Source organism: Pogoniulus pusillus, chromosome 43 (assembly GCF_015220805.1).
Source record: "Pogoniulus pusillus isolate bPogPus1 chromosome 43, bPogPus1.pri, whole genome shotgun sequence".
NCBI classification, from domain to species: Eukaryota; Metazoa; Chordata; class Aves; order Piciformes; family Lybiidae; genus Pogoniulus; species Pogoniulus pusillus.
The window spans coordinates 2,035,763-2,050,376 of NC_087306.1; the positions used below are offsets into that span (position 1 = coordinate 2,035,763).

General features: G+C 63.7%; 2 protein-coding genes across 5 annotated transcripts in view; one reads left to right on the forward strand and one right to left on the reverse strand.

Annotated features, from left to right (window-relative positions):
• TPM3 (tropomyosin 3) overlaps positions 1–12,300 on the forward strand; it is a 25,343-nt gene extending 13,043 nt beyond the window's left edge. The window contains exons 6-9 of one of the 4 annotated variants that reach the window (XM_064176162.1): positions 2,617–2,679; positions 2,794–2,863; positions 6,217–6,295; positions 6,399–6,823. In XM_064176162.1, coding sequence (XP_064032232.1) covers positions 2,617–2,679; positions 2,794–2,863; positions 6,217–6,295; positions 6,399–6,573 — 387 coding nt within the window. In that variant the 3' untranslated portion in view covers positions 6,574–6,823. Of the gene's footprint in view, positions 1–2,616; positions 2,680–2,793; positions 2,864–6,216; positions 6,296–6,398; positions 6,824–6,861; positions 7,169–11,877 lie in introns of those variants that run through there. The other 3 variants (XM_064176163.1, XM_064176165.1, XM_064176164.1) reach the window with 3 other exon arrangements.
• Positions 116–2,493, reverse strand: LOC135192635 (basic proline-rich protein-like; the record flags this gene model as incomplete). Its single annotated transcript, XM_064175904.1, has 4 exons — positions 2,484–2,493; positions 2,185–2,323; positions 630–1,783; positions 116–312 (listed from the first exon to the last, which is right to left on the reverse strand). Coding segments are annotated over exons 1-4 (1,500 nt in total), but the record flags the coding sequence as incomplete, so codon positions are not given.
• Positions 12,301–14,614: the final 2,314 nt, after the last annotated feature.

Below are 14,614 nucleotides of genomic sequence, written 5' to 3' on the forward strand. Positions count from 1 at the left end.
GAGGAGGGAGAAGAAGAGGAGGAGGAGGAGGAGGAGGGAAGAGGAAGAGGAGGAGGAGGAGGAGAGGGAGAAGAGGAGGAGGAGGAGGAGGAGGGAGAAGAAGAGGAGGAGGAGGAGGAGGGAGAAGAAGAGGAGGAGGAGGAGGAGGAGGGAGAAGAAGAGGAGGAGGAGGAGGAGGAGGGAGAAGAAGAGGAGGAGGAGGAGGAGGAGGGAGAAGAAGAGGAGGAGGAGGAGGAGGAGGAGGAGGGAGAAGAAGAGGAGGAGGAGGAGGAGGAGGGAGAAGAAGAGGAGGAGGAGGAGGAGGAGGAGAAGAAGAGGAGAAGGAGGAGGAGGAGGTGGTGGAGGAGAAAAAGAAGGAGGAGGAGGAGGGAGAGAGAAGGAGAAGGAGGAGGAGGAGGTAGAAGGAGGAGGAGGAGGAGGAGGAGGAGGGAGAAGAAGAGGAGGAGGAGGAGGAGGAGGGAGAAGAAGAGGAGGAGGAGGAGGAGGAGGGAGAAGAAGAGGAGGAGGAGGAGGAGGAGGGAGAAGAAGAGGAGGTGGGAGAGGAAGGAGAAGAAGAGAATGAGGAGGAGGAGGGAGAAGAAGAGGAGGAAGGAGAGGTTGAAGAGGTGGAGGAGGGAGAAGAAGAGAATGAGGAGGAGGAGGAGGAGGAAGAAGAAGAGGAGGAGGAGGAGGAGGAGGGAGAAGAAGAGGAGGAGGAGGAGGAGGAGGAGGGAGAAGAAGAGGAGGAGGAGGAGGAGAAGGGAGAAGAGGAGGAGAAGGAAGAGGAGAAGGAGGAGGAGGAGGAGGAGGGGGGAGAAGAAGAGGAGGAGGAGGAGGAGGAGGAGGGAGAAGAAGAGGAGGAGGAGGAGGAGGAGGGAGAAGAAGAGGAGGAGGAGGAGGAGGAGGGAGAAGAAGAGGAGGAGGAGGAGGAGGAGGAGGGAGAAGAAGAGGAGGAGGAGGAGGAGGAGGGAGAAGAAGAGGAGAAGGAGGAGGAGGGGGGAGAAGAAGAGGAGAAGGGAGAAGAAGAGGAGGAGGAGGAGGAGGAGGGAGAAGAAGAGGAGGAGGAGGAGGAGGAGGGAGAAGAAGAGGAGGAGGAGGAGGAGGAGGGAGAAGAAGAGGAGGAGGAGGAGGAGGAGGGAGAAGAAGAGGAGGAGGAGGAGGAGGGAGAAGAAGAGGAGGAGGAGGAGGAGGAGGGAGAAGAAGAGGAGGAGGAGGAGGAGGAGGGAGAAGAAGAGGAGGAGGAGGAGGAGGAGGGAGAAGAAGAGGAGGAGGAGGAGGAGGAGGGAGAAGAAGAGGAGGAGGAGGAGGAGGTGGTAGAAGAAGATGATGAGGAGGTGGATGAGGTAGAAGAAGAGGAGGAGGAGGAGGAGGAGGGAGAAGAAGAGGAGGAGGAGGAGGAGGAGGGAGAAGAAGAGGAGGAGGAGGAGGAGGAGGGAGAAGAAGAGGAGGAGGAGGAGGAGGGAGAAGAAGAGGAGGAGGAGGAGGAGGAGGGAGAAGAAGAGGAGGAGGAGGAGGAGGAGGGAGAAGAAGAGGAGGAGGAGGAGGGAGGGAGAAGAGAATGAGGAGGAGGAGGAGGGAGGGAGAAGAGAATGAGGAGGAGGAGGAGGGAGGGAGAAGAAGAGGAGGAGGAGGAGGAGGAGGGAGAAGAAGAGGAGGAGGAGGAGGAGGAGGGAGAAGAAGAGGAGGAGGAGGAGGAGGAGGGAGAGGAGGAGGAGGAGCAGGTGGATGCGGGAGAAGAAGAGGAGGAGGAGGAGGAGGAGGAGGAGGGAGAAGAAGAGGAGGAGGAGGAGGAGGAGGAGGAGGGAGAAGAAGAGGAGGAGGAGGAGGAGGGAGAAGAAGAGGAGGAGGAGGAGGGAGAAGAGCCTGCCAGGGGCGAGCTGGGAGGGTCCCTGCCTGGGCCCAGGCTCCCTTGGGCTGAGTTGTTGCTGGGATGGAGGGGGAGGAGGAGGGGGAGGATGAAGAAGAGGTTGAAGAGGAGGAGGAGGGAGAAGAGGAGGAAGAAGATGTTGAAGAGGAGGAGGAGGGAGAAGAGCTGCTCTTAGCCTGCCGGGGGGAGCTGGGAGGGTCCCTGGGGCCAGGCTGCCCTGGGCTGGAGGGGGAGGAAGAGGATGAGGAGGGGGAGGAAGAGCTGTGCTTGGCCTGCTGGGGTGGAGCTGGGAGGGTCCCTGCCTGGGCCCAGGCTCCCCTGGGCTGAGTTGTTCCTGGGCTGGAGGAGGAAGATCGGGAGAAGGAGGAGGAGGAGGAGGAGGAGGAGGAGGAGGAAGAGCTGTGCTTGGCCTGCTGGGGTGGAGCTGGGAGGGTCCCTGCCTGGGCCCAGGCTCCCCTGGGCTGAGTTGTTCCTGGGCTGGAGGAGGAAGATCGGGAGAAGGAGGAGGAGGAGCAGGAGGAGGAGGAGGAAGAGCTGTGCTTGGCCTGCCAGGGCTGAGCTGTTCCTGGTCCTGCTCTCAGCTCTGCTGCGCTGGGAGCAGCTCCCAGGGGAAGGAGCTCAAAGCTCCTGCAGCTGCCTGAGGGCATTGAGTTGGGCACCGAGGGGGGGGGTGTGGGCATTGAGGAGGGCACCGAGGGGGGGGGGGTGGGCACCGAGGTGGGCACCGCGGGGGGGGTGGTGCCTGCTGAGCCCCTCCCTTCTCCCCACAGTACTCCCAAAAGGAGGACAAATACGAGGAGGAGATCAAGATCCTGACGGACAAACTGAAGGAGGTGGGCACAGAGCTGGCACAGAGCTGGCACAGGGTGGCTGTGCCCAGGCTGCTGGTGCTGCTGCTGTGCCAGGGGGGGCACTGATTGGGCTCTTCCCCCTCCTTTGCCTGGCAGGCTGAGACCAGGGCAGAGTTTGCTGAGCGCTCAGTGGCCAAGCTGGAGAAGACAATCGATGACCTGGAAGGTACCAGCTGGGGCTGGGTGGGCACAGAGGGAGGAGTGGGCAGGGGCCAGGAAGGGTGCCAGGATGCCAGGCAGCAGCTTGGGGGGGGTTCTACTACCCACCCCCACCTCAGTCCTTCCCTCTCTCCTCACAGCTGCTCAGGACCTGGCACCAAAGCTCCACCTTGGGTCTGTGCCCTGCCTGGCTGCTGTAGGGGCAGGGCCTGGTAGTGCCAGCTGCTGGTGCTGGCCTGGCAGTGCCAGGCTGGTGTCTTGCTGCTTGGGGTGGCACTGAGGGTCCTGTCTGCTCCAGTGTGAGCAGCTTGGGCCTGCCTGGCAGTGCCAACCAGGGTGTGGTTGGTGTCTTGGGATGCCCTCAGGAGTGGCACTGGGGTCCTGTGTTGAGCAGCTTGGGCCTGCCTGGCAGTGCCAACCAGGGTGTGGTTGGTGTCTTGGGATGCCCTCAGGGGTGGCACTGGGGGCCTGTGTGAGCACCTTGGGGTGCTGAAGGTGCCAGCTGTGCCCAGGCCATGGGAGGAGAAGCTTCCAGCTGCCCTCAGCCATGCCAAGGGGCCACCCTCCCTGTGTTAGGTGCCAACTGGGCTGTGGGCAGAGCCACCCAGGGCAGGGTGTGCCAGGAATGCTGCTGCTGAACCCCAACCCCCTCCAGGCCTCCTCTGGGCTCCTGGTGCCAGCTCTTGGAAGCTTCCATGCCACATCCTGGCACCTGAAGGCTTTGCCCTTGGTGCCAGCTGAGCTGCTCCAGGGCACAGCTTTGCCCTGCAGGCTTCCCTGGGCACCACCTGGCTCTGGGCTCTCTGCTTCCTGAAGTGACCCAAAGGTCTTGAGGGGCATGAGAGAGATCTGTGCCAGCTGAAGGTGGCATCAGGGAGAGAGGAGGGGTTCCAGGGCTGCCCTGCCCCCATGCCCTGCTGGAGGGCACAGAGTGTGGCATGTCCTGAGCTCACCCTGGGGGCACCTCTGGAGCCTTCAGCATGGCACAGGCAGGGGCCTGGTGGAGAGGGAGGAGCAGAGGGCACAGCAGGGCTGGCACAGCTGGAAGGGCTCTGCTGTGGTGCCAGGCTGGGAGGTTTGGGCACCAGGAGGACAAAGAGAGGGTGGAGAGGGCACAGAGAAGGGCAAGGGAGGTGGGCAAGGGCCTGGGGAGGGGCAGCTGAGGGCACCCCTGGGGGGGGAGGAGGCTGAGGGGAGACCTCCTGGGGGTCTGCAGCTGCCCAGGAGGAGGCTGTGCCAGCTGGGGGTGGGCTCTGGTGCCAAGGGGCAAGGCCCAGGGCAAGAGGTGGCCTCAGGCTGTGCCAGGGCAGGGTCAGGTTGGCACTGAGGAGCAATTTCTGCCCCCTCCAGGGTGGTCCAAGTCTGGGTGTGGAGAGCTGGGCAGGAGCTGGCACTGCAGGCAGGGCTGTGCTGTGATGCCAGCCTGGCACAGCCTGGAGAAGGCTCCAGGGAGAGCTGCCAGAGCTGGGCACAGAGTCTGGGGCAGGAGCAGGGGGGGAGGGTTTGGCAGTGCCAAGAGGGAGGTTGGCAGTGGAGAGGAGGAGAAATTGGAGCTGCTGAGGGTGGGCAGAGCCTGGCACAGGTTTGCTCCTGGGTGCCCTCTGTGAGCCCTCAGTGCTGGTTGTGCTCTGGGGGTGGCACTGGGTGCCCAGAAGATGCCATCTGTGAGCCCTCAGTGCTGGTTGTGCTCTGGGGGTGGCACTGGGTGCCCAGAAGGTGCCATCTGTTAGCCCTCAGAGCTGGTTGTGCTCTGGGGGTGGCACTAGGTGCCCAGGATACCCTCAGGCCTTGGCACCCTCCCTCAGCTGACCTTCCAAGGTGCCTTCCTCACCCCTCCTGTGCCCTCACTTCCATCTGAGAGGGGCTGCAGGTGGCACCTGGAGGGCACTTGGAGCCCTCCACATCTCTCTGCCACCCTGTGGGCACCTCCCACTCTTCACTACCCTCTCTGCCCACAGCCATGGATGCCCCTTGTGGTGCCAGCTCCTTATGGTGCCACCTCCTGTGCCCCCACTCTGATCTGTGGAGGGTTGCAGGACCCCCAGGAGGGCACTTGGAGCCCTCCACACCTCTCTGCCACCCTCTGGGCACCTCCCACTCTCACTGCCCTTCTTGCCCATGGCCATTGATGCCCCTCCCATGCCAACCCCTCACAGTGCCACTTCCTGTGTGCCCTGAGGAAGGGCTGCAGGTGGTGCCAGGACCCCCAGGAGGGCACTTGGAGCCCTCCACACCTCTTTGCCACCCTCTGGGCACCTCCCACTCTCGCTGCCCTTCTTGCCCATGGCTGTGGATGCCCATCCCGTGCCAAACCCTTATGGTGCCAACCCCTCCTGTGCCAGCCCCTCACAGTGCCACTTCTTGTGCCCCCACTCTGATCTATGGAGGGTTGCAGCACCCCCAGGAGGGCACTTGGAGCCCTCCACACCTCTCTGCCACCCTCTGGGCACCTCCTACTCTTCACTGGCATCCACGGCTGCAGGCAGGGAGAGCCCTTACGGTGCCAGCTCCTTATGGTGCCAACCCCTCCTGTGCCAGCCCCTCACAGTGCCACTTCCTGTGCCCTGAGGAAGGGCTGCAGGTGGCTCCAAGTGCCCTCCTGGGGGCCCTGGCACCCTCCACACCTCCTTCCCCCCAGCCCCAACCCCATCCTTTGGGGTCACCTCCCACTCTTTGCCACCCTCCCTGCCCGCAACCATCGGTGCCCCTCCTGTGCCAGCCCTGTATGGTGCCAGCCCCTCACAGTGCCACCTCCTGTGCCCCCACTCTGATCTGTGGAGGGTTACAGGACCCCCAGGAGGGCACTTGGAGCCCTCCACACCTCTCTGCCACCCTCTGGGCACCTCCCACTCTCACTGCCCTCCTTGCCCATGGCCATTGATGCCTCTCCTGTGCCAACCCCTTATGGTGCCAGCTCCTCACAGTGCCACCTCCTGTGCCCCCACTCTGATCTGTGGAGGGTTGCAGGACCCCCAGGAGGGCACTTGGAGCCCTCCACACCTCCTTCCCCCCAACCCCATCCTTTGGGCTCTCCTCCCACTCTTCGCCACCCTCCCTGCCCCCAACCATCAGTGCCCCTCCTGTGCCAACCCCTTATGGTGCCAACCCTTCCTGTGCCAGCCTCTCACAGTGCCACCTCCTGTGCCCCCACTCTGATCTGTGGAGGGTTGCAGGACCCCCAGGAGGGCACTTGGAGCCCTCCACACCTCCTTCCCCCCCGCCCCAACCCCATCCTTTGGGCTCTCCTCCCACTCTTCGCCACCCTCCCTGCCCGCAACCATCGGTGCCCTTCCTGTGCCAACCCCTCCTGTGCCAACCCAGCCTGCTGACCCTTCTGTTCTCCTCCTGCCCCTCTTCCAGACGAGCTCTATGCCCAGAAACTGAAGTACAAAGCCATTAGTGAGGAGCTGGACCACGCCCTGAATGACATGACCTCCATGTAACTATCACCCCCCCCGTGTGCCAACCTCACCCCCTCCGTGTGCCAACCTCACCCCCTTCTGCCCACCACAGCTTCGCTTTGGGGGTGTGTTTTGTGTTAGACCTCCAGCTGGTGCCCACCTCTGTGCCAACCTTTGCCTCTTGCCTCTGGAAGGGACTTTGCTGGGGGCTTGGAGTGGCTCTAAAGTTGCTTCGACAGATCCCGGTGCCCACTTTGGTGCCCACTTTGCTGCTTTCACCTGGCACCTCTGCCCACCTGCTTTCATGGGCACCTGAGGGCCAACTCTCTGCCCTCTCCAGGGGGCATTTCCCCCCCCTCCTTGCCAGGGGGAGCTGTGGCAGTGGCTGCCAGGGTTGGCTCTGCTCCCTCCGTGCCTCCTCCGCTCCTTCAGGCTTCCTAACAGCTGCTCGGCAGTGCCAGGTTGGCACCGTTGGGTGCCCTCCTGCCACCCTCCCCCCCTGCCTCCTCACCTGGTTTGCTGTGCCCAGGACCCTTCCCTCTGGCCCCCACGGGGGGCATTCTGCTCTCACCATCCCTGTCTTTTGTGCCAACCTCCCCCACAGATGAGCTCTGCCCTGGACCTGCCTCTCTCTGCCGTGCCCTGCTCCTGCCACCCACCCTTGGCCACGCTGCCACCCTTCGTGCCCACCCTGGGGGGGGGTGGGGGTGAGGCTGTGTTGGGCTTTTGGGGCCTGCCACCCTCTTCCCTGCCCTCCCCCTCCCCACTGCCCTCAAGCTGAAGCTCAGCAAGGGGCACAAAGCTCTGCTCTGTTTGCCCACCCATGCCCGCCGGGTGCCAACCGCCTCTGCCAGGGCTGGGGAGGTGCCACCTTGTCCTCTGCTGGAGCCATAAAGCTCCTTTTGTTGTCCCTTCTGCCTCCAGAGGCTGTCACTGCCAGGGCAGCAGCCCAGCTGGCATTGGGGGGGGAGGGCACAGGGTGGTGCCCACTGACTGCTTCGGTGCCACCAGGCTACTCCTGCCCATCGTGGTGGGCACAGGTGGTGGTGGTGGGGGGGTGCTGGGCACACCAAGAGGGGTTGGGCACCTCCAGCCTGAGCTGGGTGAGGTCTTCCCCTGCCCCCTCTGTGGCATTGCCAGGGGCAGCCTTGGCACTGGGTGATGGGCAGGGGGCAGGAGGAGCCTCCCCCCAGGCTGTGGCTGTGCCCCTAAGGGGGCATGGAGAGGGGGAGGGCAGGGGTTGGGTGTGTGGCACTTGGCTTTGGCACTGAGGGCACCTTGGCAGAGCTGTGGGCAACTGAGTGGGGTGTGTGGGGGGGGTGGGCATTGGTTTGTGGGCAGTGGGTGGGGGGAGCCTGGCACAGAGCCTGGCACAGAGCAAGCTGCACCCTGGGCACCGCCATGGGCTGAGTGATGACAGCAAGGCAGGGCTGTGTGGGCACCTGGGTGTGGGGCATTGGCATCTGGGGAGGGGTGTGGCACAGAGCCTGGCACAGAGAGCTTCACAGCAGGGCTGCCACCTCCAGCTGGTTGCTGTGGCAGCACAAACAGTGCCTGGCACCTACCACCTGGCATCTCCAAGCACTGCCTGGCATCCACCACCTGACTTCTCTAAACTGCCTGGCATCTACTGCCTGGCATCCACCACCTGCCACCTCCAAACAAACACTGCCTGGCATCCACTGCCTGGCATCTCCAACCACTGCCTGGCATCTCCAAACAGTGCCTGGCCTTCACTGGCACCCACCACCTGGCATGTCAAACAAACACCATCTGGCATCTCCAAGCAAACACTGCCTGGCATCCACCACCTGGCATCTCCAACCACTGCCTGGCATCTCTAAACAGTGCCTGGCCTTCACTGGCATCCACCACCTGGCATCCTCAAATGAACACTACCTGGCACCCACCACCTGGCATCTCAAGCCCTGCCTGGCACCTACTGCCTGGCATCTCCAGACAAACACTGCCTGGCACCTACTGCCTGGCACCCACCACCTGGCATCTCAAGCACTGCCTGGCACCCACTGCCTGCCATCTCTAAACAGTGCCTGGCGTTCACTGGCATCCACCACCTGGCATCTTTAAACTGCCTGGCATCCATTGCCTGGCACCCACCACCTGGCATCTCCAAGCAAACACTGCCTGGCATCTACCACCTGGCATCTCCAGTCACTGCCTGGCATCCACTACTTGGCATCTCCAAATACTGCCTGACATCTCCAGTCACTGCCTGGCACCCCCCAGCTGGCATCTCCAGGCTGCCTGCCCCCCTGTGCCCGTGGTGCCCCCTGAGGCTCTTCCCCTCCCCCACAGGGCCCGAAGAGCTCTCCAGGAGCAGAGCTCTGCCGCTGAGGCTCCTGCCCCTTGGTTCCCCCAGGTCGGTGCCACTCTGCTCGTGCCAGGCTGGTGCCCAGCTGCTCTCTGAGCTGCCCTCTGCCAGGGCTGGGGCTTGGCACGGGCGGGGGGGGGGCGGGGGGGGCGGGGCAGTGAGCTTGGGAGGCTCTGGCTGGTGAGGGTCAAGGGGGGGCAAGGGGGCAGCTGGGGGAGGGCATCCAGGACCCAGGGGAGGGCATCCAGGGCCCTGGAGGGGGCATGGAGGACCCAGGGGAGGGCATGGAGGACCCAGGGGTGGGCATGGAGCACCCAGAGGTGGGCATGGAGCACCCAGGGGTGGGCATGGAGGACCCAGAGGTGGGCATGGAGCACCTAGGGGTGGGCATGGAGCACCCAGAGGTGGGCATGGAGCACCCAGAGGTGGGCATGGAGCACCCAAGGGAGGGCATGGAGCACCTAGGGGTGGGCATGGAGCACCCAGAGGTGGGCATGGAGCACCTAGGGGTGGGCATGGAGCACCCAGAGGTGGGCATGGAGCACCCAGAGGTGGGCATGGAGCACCCAGGGGTGGGCATGGAGGACCCAGAGGTGGGCATGGAGCACCTAGGGGTGGGCATGGAGCACCCAGAGGTGGGCATGGAGCACCTAGGGGTGGGCGTGGAGCAGCCTGGGGATGGGATCAAGAATCAAGGTCCCTTGGGAAGGGATCCAGGAGCCTGGGAAGGGATCCAGGTCCCTTGGGAGGGGATTCAGGACCCTTGGGAAGGGATTTAGATCCTTTGGGAATAGATCCAGGCCCTTTGGGAGGTCTTCCAGGTCCTTTGGAATAGGATCCAGGACCCTTGGGAGGGGATCCAGATCCCTTGGGATGGAGCTCAGGTCCCTTGGGAATGGCTCTAAGCCTTTTGGGAAGTGTTCCAGGTCCCTTAGGAAGGGATCCAGGACCCTTGGGAATGGATCCAGGTCCTTTGGGATGGGATCCAGGTCTCTTGGGAATGGATCTAGGTCCATAGGGTTGGGGTTCATGTCCCTTGAGGTGGGATCCAGGACCCTTGGGAAGGGATCCAGGACCTTTGGGAGGGGATTCAGGACCCTTGGGAATGGGTCTAGGTCCTTTGGGAGGTGTCCCAGGTCTCTTGGGATGGGATCCAGGACCCTTGGGATAGGATCTAGGACCTTGGGATGGGGTCCAGGTCCCTTTGGAGGAGATCCAGGACCCTTGGAAAGTGTTCCAGGTCCCTGGGGAGTGGATCCAGGTCCCTGGGGAGTGGATCCAGGACCCTTGAGAGTGGATCCAGGACCCTTGGGATGGGATCCAGGACCCTTGGGGTGGGATCCAGGTCCCTTGGGGTGGGATCCAGGACCCTTGGGATGGGATCCAGGACCCTTGGGATAGGATCTAGGACCTTGGGATGGGATCCAGGTCCCTTGGGAGTGGCTGTGGGACACGTGGGAGGTGTGCCAGGTGCCTCGGGAGGGGCAGAGCAGCTGGCAGCAGTGTGCCAGGCTGGGCAGGTGCCCTCCCAGCTCCCTCCCTGCCCGCGGGCAGCAGCCTCAGAGCTGCTTGGCAGGTCCTGGATGCTCCGAGCCTGCTGCTGGCCCTGCCCTGGCACAGCCTGGGGGCTGGCACAGCTTGGGGGGTGGCACAGCTTGGGGGGTGGCACAGCTTGAGGGGGGGGGTGGGGATGGCACTGTGGGAGGGCAGTGGCACACCTTGGGGTGTGGCACAGCTTGGGGGGGGTGGGGATGGCACTGTGTGAGGGGAGTGGCACAGCTTGGGGGGTGGCACAGCTTGAGGGGGGGGGTGGGGATGGCACTGTGGGAGGGCAGTGGCACAGCTTGGGGGGGTTGCAAAGCTGGGGGTGGTGGCACAGCTTGGGGGTGGTGGCACAGATTGGGGTGGGGATGGCAGAGTGTGTGGGGGGGTGGCACAGCTTGGGGGGATAGGGTTGGCACAGCTGGGGGGTGGGGGTGGCACTGTCGAGGGGTAGGGATGGCAGAGTTGGGGGGGGGGGGGGCACAGCTCGGGGAGGAGATGGAGCTCCTTGCTCTGGAGCTGCAGACCTCTGAGCTGCTCTGGGGGGGGGCAGAGACCCTCTCTGTGCCCTGAGCTGCTCTGGGGGGGGGGCAGAGACCCTCTCTGTGCCCCTGAGCTGCTCTGGGGGGGGGGCAGAGACCCTCTCTGTGCCCCTGAGCTGCTCGGGGGGGGGTCAGAGACCCTCTCTGTGCCCCTGAGCTGCTCTGGGGGGGGGTCAGAGACCCTCTCTGTGCCCTGAGCTGCTCGGGGGGGGGTCAGAGACCCTCTCTGTGCCCCTGAGCTGCTCCGGGGGGGGTCAGAGACCCTCTCTGTGCCCTGAGCTGCTCTGGGGGGGGGTCAGAGACCCTCTCTGTGCCCTGAGCTGCTCTGGGGGGGGTCAGAGACCCTCTCTGTGCCCCTGAGCTGCTCTGGGGGGGGTCAGAGACCCTCTCTGTGCCCCTGAGCTGCTCTAGGGGGGGGTCAGAGACCCTCTCTGTGCCCCTGAGCTGCTCTGGGGGGGGGTCAGAGACCCTCTCTGTGCCCCTGAGCTGCTCTAGGGGGGGGTCAGAGACCCTCTCTGGCTGCCGAGGCCTCTGGGGGGGGGATGTTGGGGGGGGGGGGGGGGGCAGTTGTGGCGGGGGGGGGGGCTCCCCGGAGCCGCCTGCAGCTGAGGACCTCTCCCTGCAGCCTCTGTGCCCTGTGTCCCCGCGGGACGAAGTCTTTCAGGGTGGGCACCTTTCTGGGCACCCCTTTGGAGCAAAGCCCACCTAAGAGCTTGGTGGGTGCTGGCTTGGGGGTCTCCTGCTGCAGGACCTTGTGAGGACCCCCCCCCAAATCCCCACCCCCCTCACCCCCCTGCTGCTGCTGCTGCTGCTGCCACCTGCCCTGCCCTGCCCCCTTCCTTCCCCCTGCCCTACCGCTGGGCACAGCCTCTGCCGCCTGCTGGGCACCAGCTTGGCATCACCGCGCTGGGTGGGCACAGGTGGCATCGAGGTGGGTCGTGGGGAGGTCTTTCACCTTTGGGGGGGGGTCCTTCACCTTTGGGGGGGGTCCTTCACCTTCGAGTGGGGGAGGGGAAGGCTTCTGCTGGCCGGGGGATGGGAGGGAGGAGGTTGGCATCAGCCGCACGGAGCCCCGCGGGGAAGCTCTCAGGTGCCCAACGGAGCCCTGGCAGCCGCAGGGAGGTGGGCAGGGGTTGGCACTGGGTTGACCGTTGGCACCTCTGCCCCCCCCCCCCCCCACCCTGCCCCCCCCTTCTCGTGGCAGATAAGCTGAAGTCCACCAAAGAGGAGCATCTCTGCACGCAGCGGATGCTGGACCAGACCCTGCTGGACCTCAACGAGATGTAACAGGAGCCCTGCCCCTGCCACGCTGATGCCAACCTGTGCCCACCGCCTCGCCCGCTGCCGGGGGGGGGGGGGAGGGGAGGGTCTCGTTGCCAACTTGTTTCACCGCCCTTAAACTTCCTCCTCCTCCTCCTCTTCTTCTTCTTCTTCTTCCTCCTCCTCCGGGCTAGAGAGCACCGAGGGCTTGGGGAGGGCTTAAGGGAGACTTAAAAGGGATGCGCTAAGAGGGGGGAGGGGCTGGGAAACCTCCTCCTCTTCCTCCTCTTTTCTTCCTCTTCCTCTTCCTCCTCCTCTTCCTCCTCCTTTCTTCTTCCTCCTCCTTCTCTTTTCTTCCTCTTTCTCCTCCTCCTTCTTTCTTCCTCCTCCTTCCCTCTTTCTCCTTTCTTCCTCCTCCTCCTCTCTTCCTCCTCCTTTCTTCCTCCTTTCTTCCTCTTTTCTTCCTCCTTTCTTCCTCCTCACTCCTCCTCCTTTTCCTTTCTTCCTCCTCCTCCTCTCTTCCTCCTCCTTTCTTCCTCCTTTCTTCCTCCTCCCTCCTCCTCCTTTCTTCCTCCTCCTCCTCCTCCTCCTCCTTCCTCCTTTCTTCCTCCTCCTCCTCCTCCTCCTTTCTGCCTCCTCTTCTTCCTTCTCCTTTCTTCCTCTTCCTCTTTTCTTCCTCCTCTTCTTTTCTTCCTCCTCCTCTCCTCCTCCTCCTCCTCTGGGAGGGGTCGCTGGTAAAGGCTCCAAACATCTGCTGAGCTCTTGGGTTGGTTTAGAGGGGGAGGAGGAGGAGGAGGAGGAAGGAGAAAGAAAGAGGAAGGAGAAGGAAAGAGGAATGAGATGGAGGAGGAAGGAGGAAGGAGGAAGGAGAAGGAAAGAGGAAGGAGATGGAGGAAAGAGGGAGGAGGAAGAGGAAGGAGAAGGAAAGAGGAAGGAGATGGAGGAAAGAGGGAGGAGGAAGAGGAAGAAGGAGGAAGAGGAAGGAGCTGAAATGCTTATGGCTGATGCCAGCCCTGGAGGAAGGCTCTGGAGGAGGAAGTTTCTTGCCCCTCCCCCCCCCCCCCCAAGCGCCTCTGAGCTCCTCCCAGGGCTAAGAGAAGGCAGAATTCGGGGGGGGGGCTTAAAGCCTGCCCCGGGGGCTCCTTCCCCACCCCCTCCTCACCTCTCTTTGGCAGATGGGGGGGGGGGGCTCAAGAGCCTCTTCCCCTCCCCCACCCTTAACTCCCCCTCCCAACCAGACCCCCCCTCAGGGCTCCATTTTTAGCCTTCACTGCTGCCCCCCCCAAGGCTTTGCCGCTCACTTCTGCTGCCCCCTCCAGAGCTTCCCACGACCCCCCCACGACCCCCACCCCCCCAGCACCTCCTGATTGTGGTTCTGTTGTTGCCCCCCCCCCCGGGAGGAGCCTCCTGAGACTTCTTCCCCTGGCCAGGAGACTTCTTTGGGGGCTTTGTTTTGAGCGCCCCCCCCCCCACAAACCCCCCCCCCCCCCCGACCCCCCCCCACGCCCCCAGCTCCCCCCCCCCCCATTAGCTTCTGGTTCTGTTGTTGCCACCCCCCCGGGAGGAGCCTCCTGAGACTTCTTCCTTCGGCCACGAAGCTCCTTTGGGGTCTAATTTTGAGCCCCCCCCCCACGACCCCCACCCCCCCCCCAAAAGATGCCCTCCTGCTGTGGGTGGTACTTGGTGGAGCTGTGCCAAGCCTGTGGGTGCTGAGCTGGGAGGGGAGGGGGAGGGGAAGGGTGGGGGGGGGTAGGGGGGGGTGGGGGGGAGGTCGAGGGGGGCTGGGGGGGGTCGGGGGGGGTCAGATGGCAACATTAAAAAGATGTTTTTGATACTCAACTGAAGTTTGGCTTTGAGCTGCTTCGGGGGGGGGTTGGGGGGAGGGGTCTTAAAGTGGGGGGGGTAGGTGGGGAGGGGTCTCAGAGTGGGGTTGGGGGGGGGCTGGGGAGGGGGTCTTAAAGTGGTCTATAAGGGGGGAGGGATTTGAGGAGGGGTCTTAAAAGGGGGGGGTAGGTGGGGAGGGGTCTCAGGGTGGGTGGGGGGGGGGTTAAAGTGGGGGGGGTAGGTGGGGAGGGGTCTCAGGGTGGGTGTGGGGGGGGTTAAAGTGGGGGGGTAGGTGGGGAGGGGTCTCAGAGTGGGATTTGAGGTGGGTGGAGACGTGGGGGGGGTCTTAGAGTGGTTTATAGGTGGGGGGGGTAAAGGCTGGCAAGGAGCTGGGGTGAGGTTGGCATGGAAGTGGCAAGGAGCTGGGCTGAGACTGGCATGGAGCTGGGGTGAGGTTGGCATGGAAGTGGCATGGAGCTGGGCAGAGGCTGGCATGGAGCTGGGGTGAGGTTGGCATGGAAGTGGCAAGGAGCTGGGGTGAGGCTGGCATGGAAGTGGCAAGGAGCTGGGCTGAGGCTGGCAAGGAGCTGGGGTGAAGCTGGCATGGAAGTGGCAAGGAGCTGGGCTGAGGCTGGCAAGGAGCTGGGGTGAAGCTGGCATGGAAGTGGCAAGGAGCTGGGCTGAGACTGGCATGGAGCTGGGCTGAGGATCTGGCACTGAAGCTGGCACGGAGCTGAGCTCAGGTTGTGCCAGGGCAGGTTCAGCCCCCGAGGAGAAACTCCTGCCCTGGGAGGGTTCCCCAAGCCTGGCACAGGCTTGCCCAGGGGGCACTGCTGAAGCCTCCCTGCCTGAAGAAG